Genomic DNA, 22,541 nt, shown 5'->3' on the forward strand with positions numbered 1-22,541 from the left:
AGAGAGGGAGTGAGACAGAGAGGGAGGGAGGGAGAGAGACAGAGGGAGGGAGACAGTCGGAAGGAGAGGGAGTGAGACAGAGGGAGGAAGACAGAGAGGGAGAAAGACAGAGAGGGAGGGAGACAGAGAAGGAGTGAGACAGAGAGCATACCCTGCCACACTTATGGCAGCCAAAAGCGGTACAACAGGGGGTGGTGATGGACGGAGCATCCGAACCAATCAAACACTCACACCCAGTCAAAAGATCTGGGTTGATTCCATCACCGTTCTTTAGCCCACTCTGCCACCCCAGTTCAGACATGGCTATATTTGTTCGCCCTAAGTGTGGCAGGGTATGCTCAGACGTGAGTCCCTTGCTCACTTGGCCACTGGATTCAAGATAGCCTGGCTGATGAGGATTATGAATCCGAAACCGGTCCCAGGATGCTTGTTTCCTGTCCATGGAAGACATGGCTTGGCAGTTCTGGCTGGACTGTTCCCATGAGGCACAGGGTCAGGCTGATTTGCATATGGCCATGTCTGAAATGGGGTGGCTGAGTGGGCTAAAGAATGGTGATGGATTAAACCCAGATCAGTTGACTGGGGGTGAGTGTTTGATTTTCTCAAACGCTCCGTCCATCATCCCCTTTTGTATCGCTTTGTTCGCCCTAAGTGTGGCAGGGTATGCTCAGACGTGAGTCCCTTGCTCACTTGGCCACTGGATTCAAGATAACCTGGCTGATGAGGATTATGAATCCGAAACCGGTCCCAGGATGCTTGTTTCCGGTCCATGGAAGACATGGCTTGGCAGTTCGGGCTGGACTGTTCCCATGAGGCACAGGGTCAGACTGATTTGCATATGGCCATGTCTGAAATGGGGTGGCTGAGTGGGCTAAAGAATGGTGATGGATTAAACCCAGATCAGTTGACTGGGGGTGAGTGTTTGATTTGCTCAAACGCTCCGTCCATTATCCCCTTTTGTATCGCTTTGTTCGCCCTAAGTGTGGCAGGGTATGCTCAGACGTGGGTCCCTTGCTCACTTGGCCACTGGATTCAAGATAGCCTGGCTGATGAGGATTATGAATCCGAAACCGGTCCCAGGATGCTTGTTTCCGGTCCATGGAAGACATGGCTTGGCAGTTCGGGCTGGACTGTTCCCATGAGGCACAGGGTCAGACTGATTTGCATATGGCCATGTCTGAAATGGGGTGGCTGAGTGGGCTAAAGAATGGTGATGGATTAAACCCAGATCAGTTGACTGGGGGTGAGTGTTTGATTTGCTCAAACGCTCCGTCCATCATCCCCTTTTGTATCGACAGGTCAAGTAGGACAAGCATAGCTGACTGCCCATTGTTCTGGTCTAGTCTTATACTGTCAACTACCTTCATCAGTGATTTACAGTGCTATGTGCAGCCCAGAACCCAGATTGAGAAGGGTCCGGTAATTTGTTTTCCTGCAGAAAAGTTGTAATTTGTTTATTTACCAAGGACTTTATAACCTTTGCACTGCTGCAGAGAGGTGTAGTTCTTTAACACTACTGAATTGGTATGTAGTTTGCGTACACTGCCACAGAGAGTGGTAGTTTGCTAGCACTCCAGAAGAGCAAAGCTAGCACTGCCGCAGAGAGGGGTAGTTTGATAGCACTGTCACAGAGGGGTGTAGTGTGCTAGCACTGCCTCTGAGAGGTGTAGTTGGATAGCACTGCCTCAGAGAGGTGTAGTTTGCTAGCACTGCCTCAGAGAGGTGTAGTTTGCTAGCACTGCTACAGAGAACTGGCGACCTCTCTATCACTGTTGCATAGAGGTGTAGCTTGGAAGCACTGCTATAGTGGTTCTCTAACACTACTGCATAGAGGTGCAGGTTACTAACTCTGCTGTAGAGGGTGTAGTTTTCAAGCACTGCTGCATAGGCGTGTAGTTTGCTAGCACTGTTATAGTTAGGTGTCGCTAGGGAGCACTGCTGCAGGGAGGTGTAGGTCTCTAACAATGCTGCATAGAGGTGCAGTTTGCAAGCACTGTCGCAGAGAGGTGTTGTTTGCTTGCAGTTGCCTGTTGTGCTCATCAGTCCTGTGCCCATTGTTTTCCCTTGTCGCCTGTCTGTTGTGTTCATCTGTCCTGTGCCTGTTGCGTACCCTTGCCCTTTGCCTGTTGTGTTCGCCTGTTCTGTGCCTGTTGTGTTCACCTGTCCTGTGCCTCTTGTGATGATTTGTCCTGCTGTGCCTGTTGTTTTCCCTGGTCCCCTGGCTGTTGTGCTTATCTGTCATCTGCCTGTTGTGTTTACCTGTCCTGTGCCTGTTGTGTTCACCTGTCCGCTGCCAGTTGTGCTCATCTATCCTGTGCCTGTTGTGTTCATCCATCCTGTTATGTTCACCGGTCCTCTGCCTGTTGTGTTTATCTGTCCTCTGCCTGTTGTGTTTACCTTTCCTCTTCCTGGTGTGTTCACCTGTCCTCTGCCTATTGTGTTTATATGTCCTCTGCCTGTTGTGTTCAACTACCGTCTGTCTGTTGTGTTGACTTGTTCTCTGCCTATTGTGTTCACCTGTTCTCCACCTGTTGTGTTCACCTGTTCTATGCCTGCTGTGTTCACCTGTTCTCCACCTGTTGTGTTCACCTGTTCTATGCCTGCTGTGTTCACCTGTTCTATGCCTGTTGCGTTTATCGGTCCTCTTCCTGTTGTTTTGACTTGTTCTCTGCCTGTTCTGTTCACCTGTTCTCTGTCTGTTGTGTTCACCTGTCCTATGCCTGTTGTGTTAATCTGCCCTCTGACTGTTGTGTTAATCTGCCCTCTGCCTGTTGTGTACGCCCGTCATATGCCTGCTGTGTTCACCTGTCCTATGCCTGTTGTGTTAATCTGCCCTCTGCCTGTTGTGTACGCCCGTCATATGCCTGCTGTGTTCACCTGTCCTATGCCTGTTGTGTTAATCTGCCCTCTGCCTGTTGTGTTCGCCTGTCATATGCCTGCTGTGTTTACCTGTTCTATGCCTGTTGTGTTCATCTATCCTTTGACATTCATCGGTCCTTTGCCTGTTGCGTTAATTGGTCCTCTTCTTGTTGTGTTTACCTTTCCTCATCCTGCTGTGTTCACTTGTCCTCTGCCTATTGTGTTTATCTGTCCTCTGCCTGTTGTGTTTAACTTCCGTCTGTTAGTTGTGTTGACTTGTTATCTGCCTATGGTGTTCACCTGTTCTCCGCCTGTTGTGTTCACCTGTTCTATGCCTGTTGTGTTCACCTGTTCTATGCCTGTTGCGTTAATCGGTCCTCTTCCTGTTGTGTTGACTTGTACTCTGCCTGTTGTGTTCACCTGTCCTATGCCTGTTGTGTTAATCTGCCGTCTGCCTGTTGTATACGCCTGTCATCTGCCTGCTGTGATCACCTCTCCTTCCTGACACGATTATTTATAAAACGATTAAATATACGAAGTATTTTATTTAAGTAAATCCTCGGTAAATAAATATACCTTGGTCGACATATCTAACTGGACTCCTGTCGTGGCCGGTGACTTGTCTTAAGGGTTCCCGGTACCATATACTGTGACGCGTTAGAACCGGCACCTGTGGTTCGACTCCCTGTTAATTCTTAAAAGATCATTACAAATTGCTTTGAAATGTTCTACCAAAGCAAAAAATATTGAAATCTGCACATTCACGACACCCCTCCCTCTTTCTAATCTGTAAACTCGCCACCGTCGTATAATTGAAAAAAAAATTCAAAACGAGGTTTTTTTCAGTTTAGCCTGCCATATATTTCAAATATGAAAATGTCAAGATGAGATATTTACAATAAAAAAGAAATTGCAGTGCCAGTACTTTCGGCTTTTAAACGTAGCGATAAAATAATGTTAATAATATTAATCGTCATAACAGTAATATAGCAATGCTGTACCAATGGAATATATATAATGTTATGTTATTAGTTGTGGCTGTTATCAATATTACCGTTATGGTTATTACTTTTGCTATCATTAATTTTATTATCACGTGTCTTCGGAAAGAGACTTCTACTGTCATACTGCTACATATTTCAATGTGGAGAATATAACATTTATATGTGTTATGGGCGTTCATGGCGTGTGATATAATATCGAAGCGCTATATTGTACCTAACATTATTACTGCCAGTTGGCTAAGAAGAGTGCAGTTATAGTGTTACATATGTGGATGATATCAAAAGTATGAATTATATCCTGGTATTATCAATAACAGCTATTGCTACTAATATTACTATAATGTGTAGCAGTAATGGTAGTGGAATGAATGAGAAGGAGCAATTATATAGTATTAGTTATTCGAATAATAATATAAAGAATATTAATTATGGAATAACGTGAGATGTAATATTTGAAAGCGTTGTACTACCAAAAACTACAGAATACCGTGCGATGTAACACGAAAGCGCGGTATTCTATAAAACCGCAGAGTAACGTGCGATGTGCCATGGTAGCACTCTACTGTAATGCGATGTAACACGAAAGCGCGGTATTCTCCAGAACTACAGACTAACGCGTGAGGTCATGTGGAAGCGCTGTATTCTACAGAATAGTAGAATAACGCGGGAGCGCGGTCTTCTATAGAAACACAGAATAACGTGCGATGTAATAAAGAAGGGTTGTATTCTGCATGGCTACATAAAAACCTGCATGTACCATTGAAGCGCAGCATTCTAAATACTTGTAAAATAACGTGTAATGTACTAGGGAAGCGCTGGACTCCTCAGAATTGTAGAATAACGTAGGATGTAACACGGAAGCCTAGTGAGATGTAACACGAAAGGGCTGTACTCTAGTGCGATGTAACACGGAAGCGCGGTATTCTCCAGAACCACAGAATAAACTGTGTTGTGACGCGGGAGCGCTGTGTTTTCCAGAGCCACAGAATAATGAGTGATGAGATATGAAAGCGCTGCATTCTCCAGAACCACAGAATAGCGTCCAAATTTACACGGAAGCGCTCTACTCTAGTGCGATGTGACAAGAAGCGCTGTGTATTGGCCAGATCTACAGAATACCGGTCTGAAGCGGGAGCGCGGTTTTTCGGTGCCACGGAATAACGTGTGAAGTTACATGGAAGCGCTGAATTCTCCAGGACTACTGAATAAGGTGCGTTGTAACACAGATGAGCTCGACACTAGTGTGATTCAACACGCAAGCGCTGTATTCTCCAGAACCACATAATAACGCACGTTGTAATACGACGGCGCTGTATTCTACTGAATATTAATGCACTGTAATAAATATTTCCCAGTCAGCGGCCACGGTGCTTCATGGATTTCCTGCTAGCAGTGATTGCCTTGCTTCGATGCGCTCGCTGCCTGATATCTTTTCACAGCCGGGGCTTCGAGGACTCGGAGACATTGAATGGCCGCCCATATTCCAGGGCATTAAACGTGGGCGCTCATTTCAGCCTCTCTCATTTTTGGGAATCTTTGAATTGCAGATGTTATCGTGTGGAACTATAGGACGAGGGGAGGGGCGCGTAGAGTGAACCATGGCGCCAAATTGCGTGAGTCAGATAAAAGGCGGGACCCTCCCTGCCCTGCTGGGAGTGCTGGGCCAGGATGGAGATGGTTGTCCGCCATTGAAGGGGGGGGGGGGGTTACCCAGAGATGGAACTGTATCCGATGCCTGCCCTACTCGGAGCACTGGCCAGGATATGGTATGGTGTTTGGCATTAAGGGGGTGGTTATTCTGGGGTGGACTATGGCGTCTGATGGTTTGAGTCAGGGCGGTGCCTTTCCCTGCTCAAAGCACTGGACTCGGACGTGGATGGATGTGCGTCATTCGGAGGTGAAGGGTTGGGGGGGGGGGGGAAGGGAGGACATGTCCCCAGCCCCAGCTCGAGCACTGGGACAGAGTGTGGAATGGTGCTCGGTATTCAGGGGCAGGGGCAGTTCATCTGGGAGGATATTGCCCCGTCATCTGCCCTGTGCATGTAAAGTAGCCTCTTTCATACTGTGTGTTCACTGCTCATACAAGACCTGTTTGAAAAAGAATTGACGCGACTGCTGTATTAACTGCTGTCATTGTACCTCAAGTCATTAAGTCACAAGCGAAGCCCAGCAGAGTCCAGTGTTGGCGTGAGGCGCTATATACAAATAACAAGTGCAGAACACAGGAGCATATTACCAACAAATAGCGATATTTATCGCTAAGTAGGGTTAGCGGCAATATTTTTTATCGCCGTGCATCACCGTTTTTTATCCCTGAGATAACTTGCTATTAGCAAGGTTTATCTCAAAAGCGATAAAAATCAGGCGAAATCCGTGAATATCGCTGAGAATACAGCGATATTCATGCATTAGCGACCAAATGCTCTTAGCCATGTTATCCACCTCCCATTGGATAACATGGCTAAGAACTGGTCTGAGCAGGCGTTTGGTTTTTGGCGATAGCGGGAATATTTCCATCGCTACACCTGCCTTGCTAATAGGCGATAGCGACGTTAGCGACTGCTTTCAGTCGCTAACAGGTTGGGTACGACCACTTTGCATGTCATTAGCGATAAATATCGCTGACATGCAAAGCAGGCCCCAAACCGCTCGCTATCTACTAATAGCTGTCGCTAACATCAGTTAGCGACAGCTTGCTAATAGAGCGATAGAATTATCGCCGCTTAGCGGCCGAAAACGGCCGCTAAACCGGCGATAATTCCCTATCCCTTGGTAATATGCCCCACAGTTAGGTATTGTGTTTTTCACACCAACCACACAGGTGCACGGCGAGGGGCCTAACAAAAGAATGTGGGGGCATATTTACAAGGGCTTTATCTCCACTTTTTTGGCTTACAAAGCCAAAAAAGCAGAGATAAAACCAGCGCCCTATTTACAAGAGGGTGCTAACATGAATAATCACATGTTAGCACCCTTTATCCCAGCGCCTCCCTTTGCATCTCCAATGAGATGCAAAGTAAGCTTTACTAGGCGTACCCAAGATAGACTACCTTGCAAATATCGCTGATGTTTACATCATGATATTTACAAGGCAGCCCACATGATTTTAGCACACATTAGATTTTGGCGAAAATGACCGTTTTCACCAAAACCTGACGTCTGCTAAAATCCTGACTTAGCCATCCCTAACTAGGCTTGGGTGGTAAATTCCGTTCCGTTCGCGGAATTTGGGTAATTTCGCGTTCTGCGGAGAACGCGAAATTGCCCAAAATGCTGTGTTCCGCAACTTCGCGTTCTCAAAGTGCGTGTTCATGAGATATTTCCCCCCGAGCACGCAAACAGCGATTGCGAACAGGAAAAAAGCATCGCGAACAAGCAATTTTGCGTGTTCGCGGAATTTCTGCATGTTCGCGGAGATTTTTTACCGTTTCTCAGAGATTTGCGTACCGCAATTCCGCAAATTCCGCCCATCCCTATCCCTAACATATGGGGTGGATTATGCGGAAACAACCCTGTGGGTCTTATCAGCAAGGTTACCGCCCTTTTGCAGGGAACATCGCTGGAAAATCAGCGATGTTCCCTGCAAAAGGGCGATGACCGCACTATCGCTGGAATTTTTATCGCCCTGGAGTAACACGTTGTTAATAATGCGCTACCAGGACGATATATACCAGAGATAGCCTGCGATAATATAATGATCGATAAGCACGGCCAGCGATAACACGGCCAGCTATAATTATCGCTGGCCATTGTTAATATGCCCCTTGTTCTCTAATCGCTTTGATGCCTTCACGCAAACACGTAGCGCTATCTAAACAACTTGGGGGTGTATTAACAACGGCCAGCGATAATTTGGCCGTGCTCAGCGATAATTATATTATTGAAGGCTATCTCTGGTATTTATCGCCCTGGTAGTGTGTTATTCAAGTTTCCAGCAACGTTGTTTAGCTCAATAATCAGGCCACACTGATGCTTAAGGTCATTTATTAGGACCAGGCTGCACAAACATAAACAACTCCAGAACACATTAATCAACAACAAATCCCCCCAACATCAACTCAACTTTCATACACTCTGGACTCACCTTCCATTCCATTCCATGATCCATTCTGTTCTTCATCCCTTTCTTCATATCTCTCGAAGCATTCTTGCATTACACTCATGCCTCCCGTACCCCCCATCATTCACTCTTCCCCCACGAGATGTGGGTGAGCCCGCTAGTGACTCCCCCACCCCTCCCAAGTATCGCCAAACCCTGCAGCTTACTCCAGAGACCACACTGCTCACACACGCACGCGCCTGGAAACGTCAATACGTCCGACTGCGAAGGGCACGTGCGCGTTCGCAGCCCCCATGCGGAAGTGCAGCAGTGGGCTGAATTGCACCCACATCCGTGATGCGTGATCACGTGCCTTGTTAGAAGCCTGCTTATGTTTGTACAACACAATAGATGCACAGTGGACAATAGTTTGCTGCTGTTGCTGTTAGGTTGACGTTTCTTATGAGTTTTAGGTCTGCAACTAAATAAACTATTCCTAAATACTACTTTAAAAGTAATGTCTATTTGGAAACACTTACCGTGCCTTTCCCCCACATTTTAACACCACGTTTCTGCCAAGGAATGGTCAGTTTCCCTAATTAATGCAGGCTGCATTTTTGCTCAATGGGCCTCTTGTTTTCTTTTGGGGTGTTGAGATTGGCAGATGTCATGGTGGTTGTGCCGTGCACCTCCCATGTTAAGGTGACCAGGATTGGGAAGAGGTCAGACATAAAAGTAGGGCTAAAGACTTCAGTCTTACCTCCATATCTGGCCTGTCCCGATTTTTGCATAACCTTAAAATAAAAGTGTCATAATAAAAAGTGTCTGTCTGCGTGCGCGCGCGTTCTCTAGACCTGTAAATCTTGTCAATGTAGCCTTATCAATCGTAGGACCTCCACCTTGCAGCCCCCTGCCCCCTCTGTGTCTTTTCTGGGAGCAGGCAGGCAGAGACCTACTCCTGTGATGCCTGGTAGAAACAAATAAATGATTCATACCTCAGAGGCAACTGAAAGGACAGCATACCGAAAAATTCGGCTGTGAAAGAAGACGAGACCATTGTCCCAAAAATGTGGGCATGTATTAGAAAGTAACGAAAGTGTCGAGACAGTCGACACTTTTGACAGTCCTCTGAAAACCGGTGCTGTCTGGGGAAATTCGAGTCGTTTGGTCACCCTAACACTTGTGGAATAGAAGGGACTCTATAGGGCCTGTGAGGCTCTTCCACACAGGCCCTCCTTCGTACTGGGAGGTCTTCTCAGGGGTACATGCGGCTCTCGGTGGTAGAGAATGGTGTGTGGTGTTCAGCAGTGTTGTATTGTGTATCTGCAGAGGCGGCACTTGGACTCGTTGCGCCGGTTCCCGCTATAAAGGGGGGGCGGGGCTGGTGACGGGGCAGATCACGCTGCCGGCAGCAATCCTGACCTCGGCCATTGATTAGTCAATTCCAGCGGGCCCCGGAAGTGCTTGAAGCACTTCCGGTTCAAATAAAGCAGGTACAGCCAGTTCCTGCTGGTTTGTATGCCTCCTCTAAAGGGCGTATTGGAGCGGCAGAACGGTCTTTTCCTCGCCACTCAAGTCCATCGCCAGCACCGACCTGCCGGTCTCCTGGCACAGCATGGGGTCACTTTCAAGCGTGCCCTTTTCGTTTTTTTCCCACCCACCATCCCATGAGGCAGCAGATTGTGCGATTAATTGCGATTCTTGTTTCAGGGGCATACTTTCAAGTTCTGTTCTTCCAGGTTGCTAATTATTTCTGGCAGTTGGTTGTTGCATTGTGGGTTATCCAAACAACTTTTTTTTTCAGGTTTGCATATTTTCGTATTTTACATGTATGGTATCCTAGGTCTTCGGTGAGGTCATGATTGGTGGTGCATTTATGTTCCTTAGTAGGCATCCCCATTGTTAATGGGGGTAGCTAGGGGACAGTGGCCTATCATAGTACTCCAGGGGGTGCTCACGGCCGGTCGACTGGAGGGTGCAGGGTTGGGGCCAATCCCTGCAACCGTGCTTGGGCCCCCAGTAAGCAGAACAGCGCAGCCCCTTGGGGAGGTATTTGAGGGCGTAGTGGGTGCCCTATAGGTAGATAACCTTCTGAGTAGACGGGCCTCCTGCGCAAGGTCACTCTGGGGGGGGGTAGATGTACCACGTAGTTAGTTCAGTCATGACCTTGCCCGTAGGCTCATTCAGGATATGCAGAAACAAATGTATATGTATATTGCGCTACACGGAGAAGACCTCGGCTGGCTAACGCTGCATTTGCAGCTTTTAAAATTCCCGTTTTTGTCCTTATTATTTTATTTCTGTTGTATTTTAAACCCTGTTTTTAAAGTTCGATAATTGTATATTGGCCTACAGCTTACCGCACTCATTCCCGCTGACCGCATATAATTGCTCAGAACACTGCATTTTGCGGGTCCCTGCCCACGTCTCGGAGTAGCGGCCATCTTTGGTGGGGCTGACGCCGCCAGGCGTTCTGCGCAGTCTAGTCTTTCTGGCTGGACGCGCACTTCAGCGAGGCAAACCTTCAGGTGGGCGCTTTTCAAGCTTGCGCTACACGGAGAAGACCTCGGCTGGCTAACGCTGCATTTGCAGCTTTTAAAATTCCCGTTTTTGTCCTTATTATTTTATTTCTGTTGTATTTTAAACCCTGTTTTTAAAGTTCGATAATTGTATATTGGCCTACAGCTTACCGCACTCATTCCCGCTGACCGCATATAATTGCTCAGAACACCGCATTTTGCAGGTCCCTGACCACGTCTCGGAGTAGCGGCCATCTTTGGTGGGGCTGACGACGCCAGGCGTTCTGCGCAGTCTAGTCTTTCTGGCTGGACGCACATTTAAGCGAGCCATGCTGACGCGCAGCGTCATCGCGCAGCGGGATTGCCGGATTTCCGCCGGAGTTACGCCTGAGTTCAGCCCGTCTGCGCCCGTCCGCGCTGAGGACGGGCTGCAGGACGGGCTGCCCTCTGTCAACTCAACCTCAGGTATGTTAACTCGGCATGGCCGCGTATATTATTCTTCAGCGATACTTCATTCTTTGCGATCCTCCTTCCCCACCTCATGTACCCTATGTACTTTGCCTTATCACTATTTTTCATGTGCTGGTTGCGGCTTCTCTACTGGTAAAATGCAGCTTTCCGAAACACAACAGTGTGTAAAGCACCATAGGGGAAAAAGGAAGCCTACTAGGGGTTGTATTTCTCCTCCCTCCTCGCTCCATTTTTGGAGCTTAAATTGTAGATCGCTTCCCAAGAATAAATTAAACATTTTCGATTTCATTACTGAGGAATCCCCTGATGCTCTGTTTTTGACCGAGACCTGGATACATGCTAGTTCGGGTCCGGACATTGCTGCAGCTATTCCTCCTAACTATGTTGTGCTGCATCAGGACAGACCCTCAGGTAAAGGGGGTGGTATTGCAATCATCTTTAAATCCACCTACCAATGCAAACTGGAAGCATTACATCTTCCAGGTAGTGAGGCTGCATTGTTCAAACTTATGATCAATCCTCGATTGACGCTTTCTGGCCTGTTAATTTATCGGCCGCCTGGAAATGCTACTTCCTGGATTTCCTCACTTATTGATTGCCTATCAGCAATACTTTTGAAATCGAATAATTTCACCATTCTTGGTGACTTAAACATCCATTTAGATGATGTCAGCAATCCCCTTAACAAATCTTTTCTTTCTGATCTTGAGGTTTTTAACCTCAAACTTTGCAATACCGGAGCCACTCATGTTGCTGGTCACCTTCTGGACCCAGTTATTTCCACTATTGCATTTGACTGCACTCACCTGGCGCGCCCGCTTGTTTGGTCTGATCATTATGCAATACATTTTGTGCTACCACCTGGTCTCTACATGGCTAGTGTTCACGCAGAGAAAATTAAATCATCTTATCGCTGGGACAGGATCAATATAGCTGCTTTTAATCTGCGTCTGACTGAGACAATTCCATCCTTCTCTAACTTTGAGCAAAATTTGAATGCTCCCATTTGTGGGTGGCTAACAGATGCAGTGTCTGCTCATGTTCCTCGCTCTGGCAGTAAACATACATCCTTGCGCCCGCCAGCACCTTGGTACTCGGATGAGTTAAAAATCCAACGTGCTAAATGTAAAGCCTTGGAGAGGAAGTGGAGATTGTCTTACTCCGATTCTTCCAAAATGACTTACAAAGATGAATTAAAACTTTATCATGCAAACTGTAAACGTGCCAAGGCCTCTTACATTACCTCTACCATCACCTCAGCGCAGAATTGTCCTCGGACTCTTTTTGCCACTGTCAAGAAACTTACAGGTGTTGATACCATTCCTGCGCTGCCGGCTTTAGATGGTATACATTGCAACGCTATTGCAGATTTTTTTTTATATATAAGGTTGAGGGCATCCATCAATCCTTGGCCTCCCTTCCACCACCAACTGATCTCTCCTTACTTGGTCATTGTTGCAATGCTTCCGTCTCTCCCACTGAGTTCCTTTACAACTGGAAACCATTTGATGATTTATCCTTCCTGTTGTGCTTAAAAAGCATTAGGTCAGGCTCTCCTCGGGACCCTGTCCCTATGAAGATATTGAAACTACTTGACCTTGAACCACGGAGATTCCTAATGAGGTTACTTAACATCTCCCTTAGTGAATCTCGGGTTGAACAGGACTGGAAACATGCCATGGTCGTTCCTTTACTAAAAAAATCTGGTGCGGACATCACTAATCTTGCCAACTTTAGGCCTATATCCCTGCTTCCAGCTTGCTCTAAAATACTAAAAACGTCATGTTAATATCCAGCTAAATGATTTTGTTGAAAAAACGGGATATCTTCATCCATCCCAAACAGGCTTTCGCGCTAATTATTCCACCGAATCCGCACTCCTTGGGGTGATCGAGCGACTCCGACACGGTATTGATAGCGGTGAGACCTTTGCGCTTATCCTTCTGGATTTAAGCGCGGCTTTCGATACCGTGTCTCATTCCATTCTATTGGAGTCCCTCCGCTCCCTTGGTGTTGCTGGACCAGCGCTAGCCTGGGTGGCCTCATTTCTTAATGAGCGCACATTTCAGGTTTTTTCAAACAAAGCTGAATCGGCGATCCACTCATCTGCTCACGGCGTCCCTCAAGGGTCTATATTGAGCCCTCTGTTGTTCAATATTTACATCAGACCACTTGCTTCTATCGTAGAGGACGCCGGTCTGTCTATATACTCATATGCAGACGACACGCAGATTGTGTTTTCTCTGTCTGGCAGCAGGGCTCAGGACATCTCTGCCCTAAAAACTGGCCTTTCTCGCGTTGAGGCTTGGATGCAAGTCAATCTGCTAAAGCTCAACGGAGAAAAGACTGAGGTTATCATACTAGGCAAACATAAAGGTCTGTGGGGCTCTAGACACTGGCCCAGTGAAATGGGTCCGTTACCTATCCCCGTGCCAGTTGCTCGTAACCTCGGTTTCCTGATCGACGAAAAACTCTCGATGAGACAGCAGGCAACTAAGGTTGCTGCAATCTGCTTTAACACCTTACGCTGGTTGCAGAAGATCATATGGATGTTGCCTGAGTCTACTCGAAGAATTGTCGTGCAGGCCCTTGTGATGTCCCGTATCGACTATGGCAATGTGCTTTATCTAGGAGCTGATAAAGCTACAATGAATAAACTCCAGGTTGTACAGAACTCAGCTGCCCGCCTTTTGTGCAATGTTCCGCGGAGAATGTCTGCAATGCAAGCCCTGCGTGACCTTCATTGGTTAAAAATCCCTGATCGTGTGGTTTTTAAAACCTTATGTCTTTTGTTTAAGATTCGTCAGGGTTCTGCCCCTATCTATCTGCAAAATCTTGTCCAGCCATATCAGCCCAGTCGCTCTCTCAGGTCATCAAACAATGCCTACTTCGTAGTTCCAAGAATCCGACTGGCAAAAATGGGTGGTCGCTCATTTGCACACTTGGGACCAAAGATGTGGAATGCTCTCCCGTTGGCGCTAAAAACTGAAACCAACCTTTTGGTTTTCCGCAAAAAACTGAAAACTTTTCTGTTCTAGTTTGACTCTGTTCTTCTTTTCTTCTTTTTAGCAATTGCTTGTTTTCTTCTTTAGTCTGTCCCTGGCGCCGGGAAACCTATTACGGGTAGCTGTGCGCAATATACATTTAATAAAATAAATATAAAAATGTCTATATCTTTAGTCTAGGATTAGGAATGGCTATATATTAGAGTCTCGTTAAGGTTAGCCATACACAAACATTATAGATAATATTTATACTCAAACATGGGATGTGAATTTTGTATAGAGTGTAATGGGGGTTTCTGAGTATTTGAATACACAAAGCTCTAATGTGTTTGTCTTGTTTAATAAAATACGGCTGGGGTTGTTACGACCATTAAGCCAAAGATAACTCTTAGTATGTTCTTTGTGTGATCTATTGCCTCGGAGGAGAGTGGGGGCGGTACCCACAAGGCCACGGGACGGAAGGGAGGTGTCTGTGAGGGGCGGAGGCTCGGCAAATACCTGGCAAAATCCCTGCTAAGATATCTTGCCTATACAGTCCAATTTAATGTATTGATGCTAATTCATATATTATGTTGCCTTGTATGTTACATGTTGTTATGTTATGATATATTTTCCATACCAGAGTAGTTTATGTGCCAGTGTACTTTCTGTGATCATGTATTTTAAGTAATGTTATAATGCTTTATTAGGCCTTAGCTCCGCTTGCCTATGAGCTCTCCTCTGACTCCACTGCGGTTGAACCTGGGCCTGGTACCTATTCAGGAGATTGCAGCAAATCGTCCTCTCCTGTACTGGAGACGTCTCTGGTCGACCCGTGAGCTTTTGAGCTATAGGGAGTACCTGATTGACATTTTGCAGAGAGGCACCTCGGGGAAAATACCCTGGTTAAACTATATTAAGCACCTCTGCCACGCTCTAGGTAGAAGTGATATGTGGTTGTCTCCCCAAGAGTCCTGCCCCCTGCTCTCCAAGAAATCACTGAACATGGCACTAAGGAGTTACCGAATGGAATCTATTACAAGTAACCCTTCCAAGGGCAGGTTGACCAATATCTTCTTGAATATCAAGGCTCACCCTCGGTTCGAAGTTTTCTTGGATGATATTCAGCCTCCTTTGGCCAAGAAACTATTTATACAGTTTAGACACGGTTCTTTGCCGTTGAGGGGCCCTAACACCTACACCTGAATGCCCCCCCTAGGGTGAGACCTTGCCCGGGGTGTTCGAGTAGCAGAGAGACAGATCTGCACGTTCTGCTCTTCTACCCCTCCTACGCCAGGGCAAGGGAGAAATGGATCCTGCAGCTATGTAGGGCTAGGGACTACAGGGAGGTTTTTTGGATTCTTAAATATGACACCACCCCCCTGATAGTGTTTGCCGAAGCTAGATTTCTTCAGTCTATGTGGTATATGAGGTGTACAATAGTAAAGTTGGAAGCGCACACTTCGCCGCATGTACAGTAGAATATCCTCCGCAATGCTAGCGGCTCTTCTTGATGTCTCTTGGCTAAGGGTTATTTTCAGGGGATGGCATACTTCGTTTTCAATATTTTGTTATACTGATATATTAGTTTTTAACAGATGCCTTTTAACTTTTGTAGGAACTGTACTATATTAGATTTTTAGATTTATTGAAATCATCCATAATCTGTTTTTACTGTGTAATTCTGATGTGTGTATTGTTTGTATGGCCTTTTTATGGTATTTTACCGAAATAAAGCTCCTTTGACTGACTGTAATGTTATATGCCGTTATCTATTATGTCATTTATTTTATTTATTTATTTATTTTAAAGATTTTATATAGCGCTGGATAGACCCGGAGGTATCAGAGCGCTTTACATGAGCATCAGATCAAAGTTACAGGTTAAATTGTTACAAAGATTAAACAGTTATTAGAGCATGGCAACATAGTTACTTATATGGTCAAGATAAACAATATGCACAAATACGAAAGGGGAAGAGCAGGCATTGGGAAAAATTCAGGGGAGAGGGAAGGAGCTAGGGAAGTAGTCAGGTAATGAAGGCGGGAAAGATGAGAGGAGGGTGAAGGACACCGCAGGGAAAGAGGAGGGGAAGGGCGACGGGGAGCACAAACCGGTAGACGAGTCAAAGCAACGTCCAAAGTCCAGTAAGCTGTGATCCCAGGGGAAGTGGTATCACTTCCCTATCTCTGTTGCGGGAGGCTCCCTTTACGCAGAGGGGTCGTGTTACATTTACTGCAGGACCCTATTCCCATGATCTGCAGTTATCCACATCAGGGAGCTTTAAATAGAGATTTGATTTTATTTATTAGTAAAATATTTCCACCATGGCTTGGAATGTCCACTTCTGACTTCTTGAGTGGGGTTTACAGAAAATGTCTCTTCATACATAAATGGGATTTCGCCTCTCAGGAATCCCTGGCAGGCAAGAAAGGATAAATTCTGTTGTAGAGTAAGTTTACAACCAAATTTCCCTTAGTGAATAGAACCAATTATTTTGTTCAATTCTGCAAATAATGCTGCAGATTCTCAATTAGCTGTGAAGTGTGAAAAATCCACAATTGTGTGAAAAATGATGTGGCTGCAGAACCACATAATCTAGATGCGATGGGTAATGTATGCCTGGTATATGATATGGCATATGATCGCATAAGGGCATGTATAACACATTACGTTGTGTTAATTCCTTTCCTACGTAAAGTTATTTTTTATTATTGAATGATATATTATGGTCTATTACATACAGCTACACTGTGGCATAATTTGGACCGCACACATACTCATTTTGCCGATGTAGGAAGAGTGAAACACTGGGTACACTAAAAATGCATGTGACTGGTGTACACACACACACACACACACTGGCTGTTTCACTCAGGGGTCAGTGTTAAAGGCTTTCAGCTATTTTTGCCACTGTGAGGGTGTGTCGTGTTTTTTTTATGTAGTGTTAAGTTCTGCTGTGCTACAGTGGGCTATTGTATGTCATGTTTTGTATGTTACATGCATAAATCAATTGTGCTATTCAATGAAATGTTGCTAGGCTATGCTGTGTTAAGTTGTATTGTGTTATGTTATGTTGTGTTGTGTCATGTTGTGTTGTGGTATTTGGTATATCCGATGTTGCATTTTACTGTATTGAGTTGCTCGGGGCAACCCTACGTCATGTAGGCCTGTAGCCTTCGTGCAGGCGGATCACCTTGGCCACCTACCTCCCCCGTTCTTGAAGGCCAGGTAAGGGAACCTCCAGACGTTGCCCAGCCCCACGGCGTAGCCCACCATGGACAGGATGAAGTCCAGCTTGGAGGACCAGTTCCCCCGGGCTTTGTTCTCGTCGCCATCGTCATCCTGAGAAGAAACGGAAACAAAAGAATCATTAGGCACTTTCAAGGGCACTCGGTCCAACCAGGGGATGCCGCGTGCAGGGGCACTTCAAGCAGCCAATGACAAGCAAAGGTACTCAGTCCAATCAGAACCAGTCTACACAACGATAACAACCAATGACACGAGAGGAAATGGGTCAAGGTGCAACGAGCATCCGACCCATTTACAAATGTTCATAACACGATTATTGGGGGGGTGGGGCTCACGGCAAGTGGTCAATACCGGAAGTAGGAAGGATAACGTCCTGGAAAGGACAATTCTTTCTGAGATTGGTGGTGCGTTGCATTATGGTGTTATCTTTTGTTCTTATTTTATGCCAAGTTCTGATGTTCAGTTAAAGTACATTCTGTTATGTTATATCATGTTGTTATAGTATGTATGTGCTCGTTATGTAACAGAGTGATGTTATGCTATGACCCGTTATGTTTTGCTGGTCGATATTATTACACGCAATAATACCTGTTATTAAACCGAGCGCTGTATTCATCTCCAAGTGTGTACGGGGTCAGCGTTGGGTCTTCTACAGAAATGGAAGACAGGCTGTTCCTGTACTGTGCCTGCAGCTGGAAAAAAACATATTGCACTGTCCAGTTTTTTTCTCGCGGTTACTGTTTCGTTCCATAGGGCCACCTTGACTCGAATTTGTTCACAAAATTATTTATGAGATATTTGAATAAAACATGTTTTGCTGTTCTCGCATTTTCACAATGTATGTTCGGGAATCAAAAAAAGAATCATTGGAGTGTATTGAGCGCGTGGTGTGGCTCAGCGGTCAGAGCGGCTGAATCCAGAGAGCGGGTTTCCCAGTTTGAACCCAGGGCTGGCGGGAGCTCAGCTTAGCATCCCGTGACTCTCACTTAATGTCCCAGCGCCTTGAAACATCTCAAGGGAGTGATTTGTTTGTGCTTTACAAATAGGAATTGACTATTGACATTCAATTGTAGTTTTTAACTTGTTTTTCTGTATTCGGAGCGCTTGAGGTGAAACTTTGGGGAGTGGTAAACACAGGATCGTCATCCCCCCGTAGTGCGATTGAACCAAATTTGGATGAGGAAGTCTGGCGGGAGCACTTTCAATCCCTATATGCCAAGGAGCAATTGCCCAGAGCTGCTCTCGCAAATAGCTGCCCTACCCCATAGCTAAAGGGGATTTAACCTTTCTGCTTGATGGTGCGGTGGGACCTTATACGAAAACAGGGCGCTTTGGGAAGGATGGCCTGGGTAAGGCTCCAGGCCTAGATAAGATACCTGGAGACCTCTTTAAGACTGAAACATCCATTTGGGCGCCTTATTTTTGGATGCTTTTTAATGCAATTATGCAAGGTATGAAGATTCCCCCGAGCTGGCTTGGTGCGGAAATAATTCCGATTTTTAAAAAGGGGTCCCCACTCCTCCCTACTAATTATAGACCAATTAGTTTAATAGATATACCGCAGAAAGTATTTGCACGTGTTTTACTCCTTAGGCTACAATCTTGGATGGAAGAGAAGAGGGTACTGTCCGCTCTGCAGGCTGGGTTCGGGGAAAAGCTGCGACCCTGGACCAAGTACAGAGATTGCAACTGGTGTACTGGAAGAACGTCAGCCTGCAGGGGGGCAGTCTCTACCTCATCTTTGTAGACCTGAGGTCTGCATTTGACTTAGTGCCCAGGGAGAAACTTTGGATGGTCTTGAACGAGATGGGGGTACCTGTATATTTAATTCAACTTTTTAAACGTCTACATGAGGCTAACTATGCGCGTATTAGGCATGGCAAGGATGTAAACCTTACAGCACCCATAGCCATTAACCGGGGAGTACGCCAGGGTTGTGTGCTCGCGCCAACCCTCTTCAGCCTCTACAATAATGGCTTGATTGGTGCTCTGCTTGCAGAAAAGGATCTGGATGCCCCTAATTAGCCTCCCGCAGAATCTCGGCAATGATGTTCGCGGATGACACTCTGTCCATCACTGTTGTGTTTGCAATTACCGCTCTAAGTGTACTGGGGATGCTGAGACGTGAGTCCCAGGCACTCCACACCACTGGAATCAAGCTAGCCGGGCTGATGAGAGGTGTTACCTCGAAACCGGGCCGGTCCTCGGATGCTTGTTTCCGTTCCGGGAAGGACATGGCTTTTGTAGTTCGGACTGGACTGTTCCCATGGGGCACAGGGTCAGCGCTGATTTGCATATCGCCATTGTCTAACCCAGGGTGGTGTGGAGTGGAAAAACGATGGATTTGGGCCCAGATCTTTGGACTGGGGTGAATGTGTGACATTGATCCACATTCTGTCCATCACTGTTGTGTTTGCAATTACCGCTCTAAGTGTACTGGGGATGCTCAGACGTGAGTCCCAGGCACTCCACACCACTGGAATCAAGCTAGCCGGGCTGATGAGAGGTGTTACCTCGAAACCGGGCCGGTCCTCGGATGCTTGTTTCCGTTCCGGGAAGGACATGGCTTTTGTAGTTCGGACTGGACTGTTCCCATGGGGCACAGGGTCAGCGCTGATTTGCATATCGCCATTGTCTAACCCAGGGTGGTGTGGAGTGGAAAAACGATGGATTTGGGCCCAGATCTTTGGACTGGGGTGAATGTGTGACATTGATCCACATTCTGTCCATCACTGTTGTGTTTGCAATTACCGCTCTAAGTGTACTGGGGATGCTCAGACGTGAGTCCCAGGCACTCCACACCACTGGAATCAAGCTAGCCGGGCTGATGAGAGGTGTTACCTCGAAACCTGGCCGGTCCTCGGATGCTTGTTTCCGTTCCGGGAAGGACATGGCTTTTGTAGTTCGGACTGGACTGTTCCCATGGGGCACAGGGTCAGCGCTGATTTGCATATCGCCATTGTCTAACCCAGGGTGGTGTGGAGTGGAAAAATGATGGATTTGGGCCCAGATCTTTGGACTGGGGTGAATGTGTGACATTGATCCACATTCTGTCCATCACTGTTGTGTTTGCAATTACCGCTCTAAGTGTACTGGGGATGCTCAGACGTGAGTCCCAGGCACTCCACACCACTGGAACCAAGCTAGCCGGGCTGATGAGAGGTGTTACCACGAAACCGGGCCGGTCCTCGGATGCTTGTTTCCGTTCCGGGAAGGACATGGCTTTTGTAGTTCGGACTGGATTGTTCCCATGGGGCACAGGGTCAGCGCTGATTTGCATATCTCCATTGTCTAACCCAGGGTGGTGTGGAGTGGAAAAACGATGGATTTGGGCCCAGATCTTTGGACTGGGGTGAATGTGTGACATTGATCCACATTCTGTCCATCACTGTTGTGTTTGCAATTACCGCTCTAAGTGTACTGGGGATGCTCAGACGTGAGTCCCAGGCACTCCACACCACTGGAATCAAGCTAGCCGGGCTGATGAGAGGTGTTACCTCGAAACCGGGCCGGTCCTCGGATGCTTGTTTCCGTTCCGGGAAGGACATGGCTTTTGTAGTTCGGACTGGACTGTTCCCATGGGGCACAGGGTCAGCGCTGATTTGCATATCGCCATTGTCTAACCCAGGGTGGTGTGGAGTGGAAAAACGATGGATTTGGGCCCAGATCTTTGGACTGGGGTGAATGTGTGACATTGATCCACATTCTGTCCATCACTGTTGTGTTTGCAATTACCGCTCTAAGTGTACTGGGGATGCTCAGACGTGAGTCCCAGGCACTCCACACCACTGGAATCAAGCTAGCCGGGCTGATGAGAGGTGTTACCTCGAAACCGGGCCGGTCCTCGGATGCTTGTTTCCGTTCCGGGAAGGACGTGGCTTTTGTAGTTCGGACTGGACTGTTCCCATGGGGCACAGGGTCAGCGCTGATTTGCATATCGCCATTGTCTAACCCAGGGTGGTGTGGAGTGGAAAAACGATGGATTTGGGCCCAGATCTTTGGACTGGGGTGAATGTGTGACATTGATCCACATTCTGTCCATCACTGTTGTGTTTGCAATTACCGCTCTAAGTGTACTGGGGATGCTCAGACGTGAGTCCCAGGTACTCCACACCACTGGAATCAAGCTAGCTGGGCTGATGAGAGGTGTTACCTCGAAACCGGGCCGGTCCTCGGATGCTTGTTTCCGTTCCGGGAAGGACATGGCTTTTGTAGTTCGGACTGGACTGTTCCCATGGGGCACAGGGTCAGCGCTGATTTGCATATCGCCATTGTCTAACCCAGGGTGGTGTGGAGTGGTAAAACGATGGATTTGGGCCCAGATCTTTGGACTGGGGTGAATGTGTGACATTGATCCACATTCTGTCCATCACTGTTGTGTTTGCAATTACCGCTCTAAGTGTACTGGGGATGCTCAGACGTGAGTCCCAGGCACTCCACACCACTGGAATCAAGCTAGCCGGGCTGATGAGAGGTGTTACCTCGAAACCGGGCCGGTCCTCGGATGCTTGTTTCCGTTCCGGGAAGGACATGGCTTTTGTAGTTCGGACTGGACTGTTCCCATGGGGCACAGGGTCAGCGCTGATTTGCATATATCGCCATTGTCTAACCCAGGGTGGTGTGGAGTGGAAAAACGATGGATTTGGGCCCAGATCTTTGGACTGGGGTGAATGTGTGACATTGATCCACATTCTGTCCATCACTGTTGTGTTTGCAATTACCGCTATTGACTGTAGGCATTTCCAACCAGTACACAGGACAAGAGTGGTCAGTACAAACAGTGGACACAATACAAAATTGGTGACACACATACTGAACTTTTACGCCTCACTACTTTCAAATGTCACCAGCCGCCACTGGTTAAGATATGGGAATTTCATCAATTGCTGATGTTATGTTATGTTATGTTATGTTATGTTATTTATTATTTGTTAAGCGCGCATACGCCCAAGGGCTTCTTGGCGCTGGTGAGAGAATCAAACATAACAGTACATAAAAGACATATGATCACTATTTACAATAAGCCTGAGAAAAAAGAAAAGTTTTAAATGCCTTCCTAAAGGCAAGGAGGTCCCTACTATGTCGCAGAGTTAAAGGGAGGGAATTCCACAGTGAAGCAGCTAAAAATTGAAAACTGCTGCCTCCCTGTCGTTTCTTTTTGAAACGAGGGACCTCAAGTAGGTCTTTGTGGATTGATCTCAAGCTGCGTGAGGGTTTATATTTGCGCAGCAGTTGTCTAAGGAACATGGGGCCCTTACCCTCCAAAGCCTTGAACACAATACAGCCCACCTTAAATGTAGCTCTCTGTTCCACAGGCAGCCAGTGCAAGGTCTCTAGTCCATGTCTGATCGATTCCCACTTCGGGACTTTACAAATAAGTCTCGCAGCTTGATTTTGCAAGTATTGCAGTCTT

The 22,541-nt window shown here is 46.8% G+C and overlaps 1 protein-coding gene across 1 annotated transcript in view; it reads right to left on the reverse strand.

The window, feature by feature from the left end:
- Positions 1–22,541, reverse strand: part of SLC6A5 (solute carrier family 6 member 5) — a 289,164-nt gene that overhangs the window by 254,351 nt on the left and 12,272 nt on the right. Inside the window, exon 2 of the mRNA XM_078684550.1 lies at positions 17,086–17,221. Coding sequence (XP_078540676.1) covers positions 17,086–17,221 — 136 coding nt within the window. The remainder of the gene's footprint in view (positions 1–17,085; positions 17,222–22,541) is intronic.

The sequence above is a fragment of the Lissotriton helveticus genome, chromosome 3_2 (assembly GCF_964261635.1).
Source record: "Lissotriton helveticus chromosome 3_2, aLisHel1.1, whole genome shotgun sequence".
Taxonomy (NCBI): domain Eukaryota; kingdom Metazoa; phylum Chordata; class Amphibia; order Caudata; family Salamandridae; genus Lissotriton; species Lissotriton helveticus.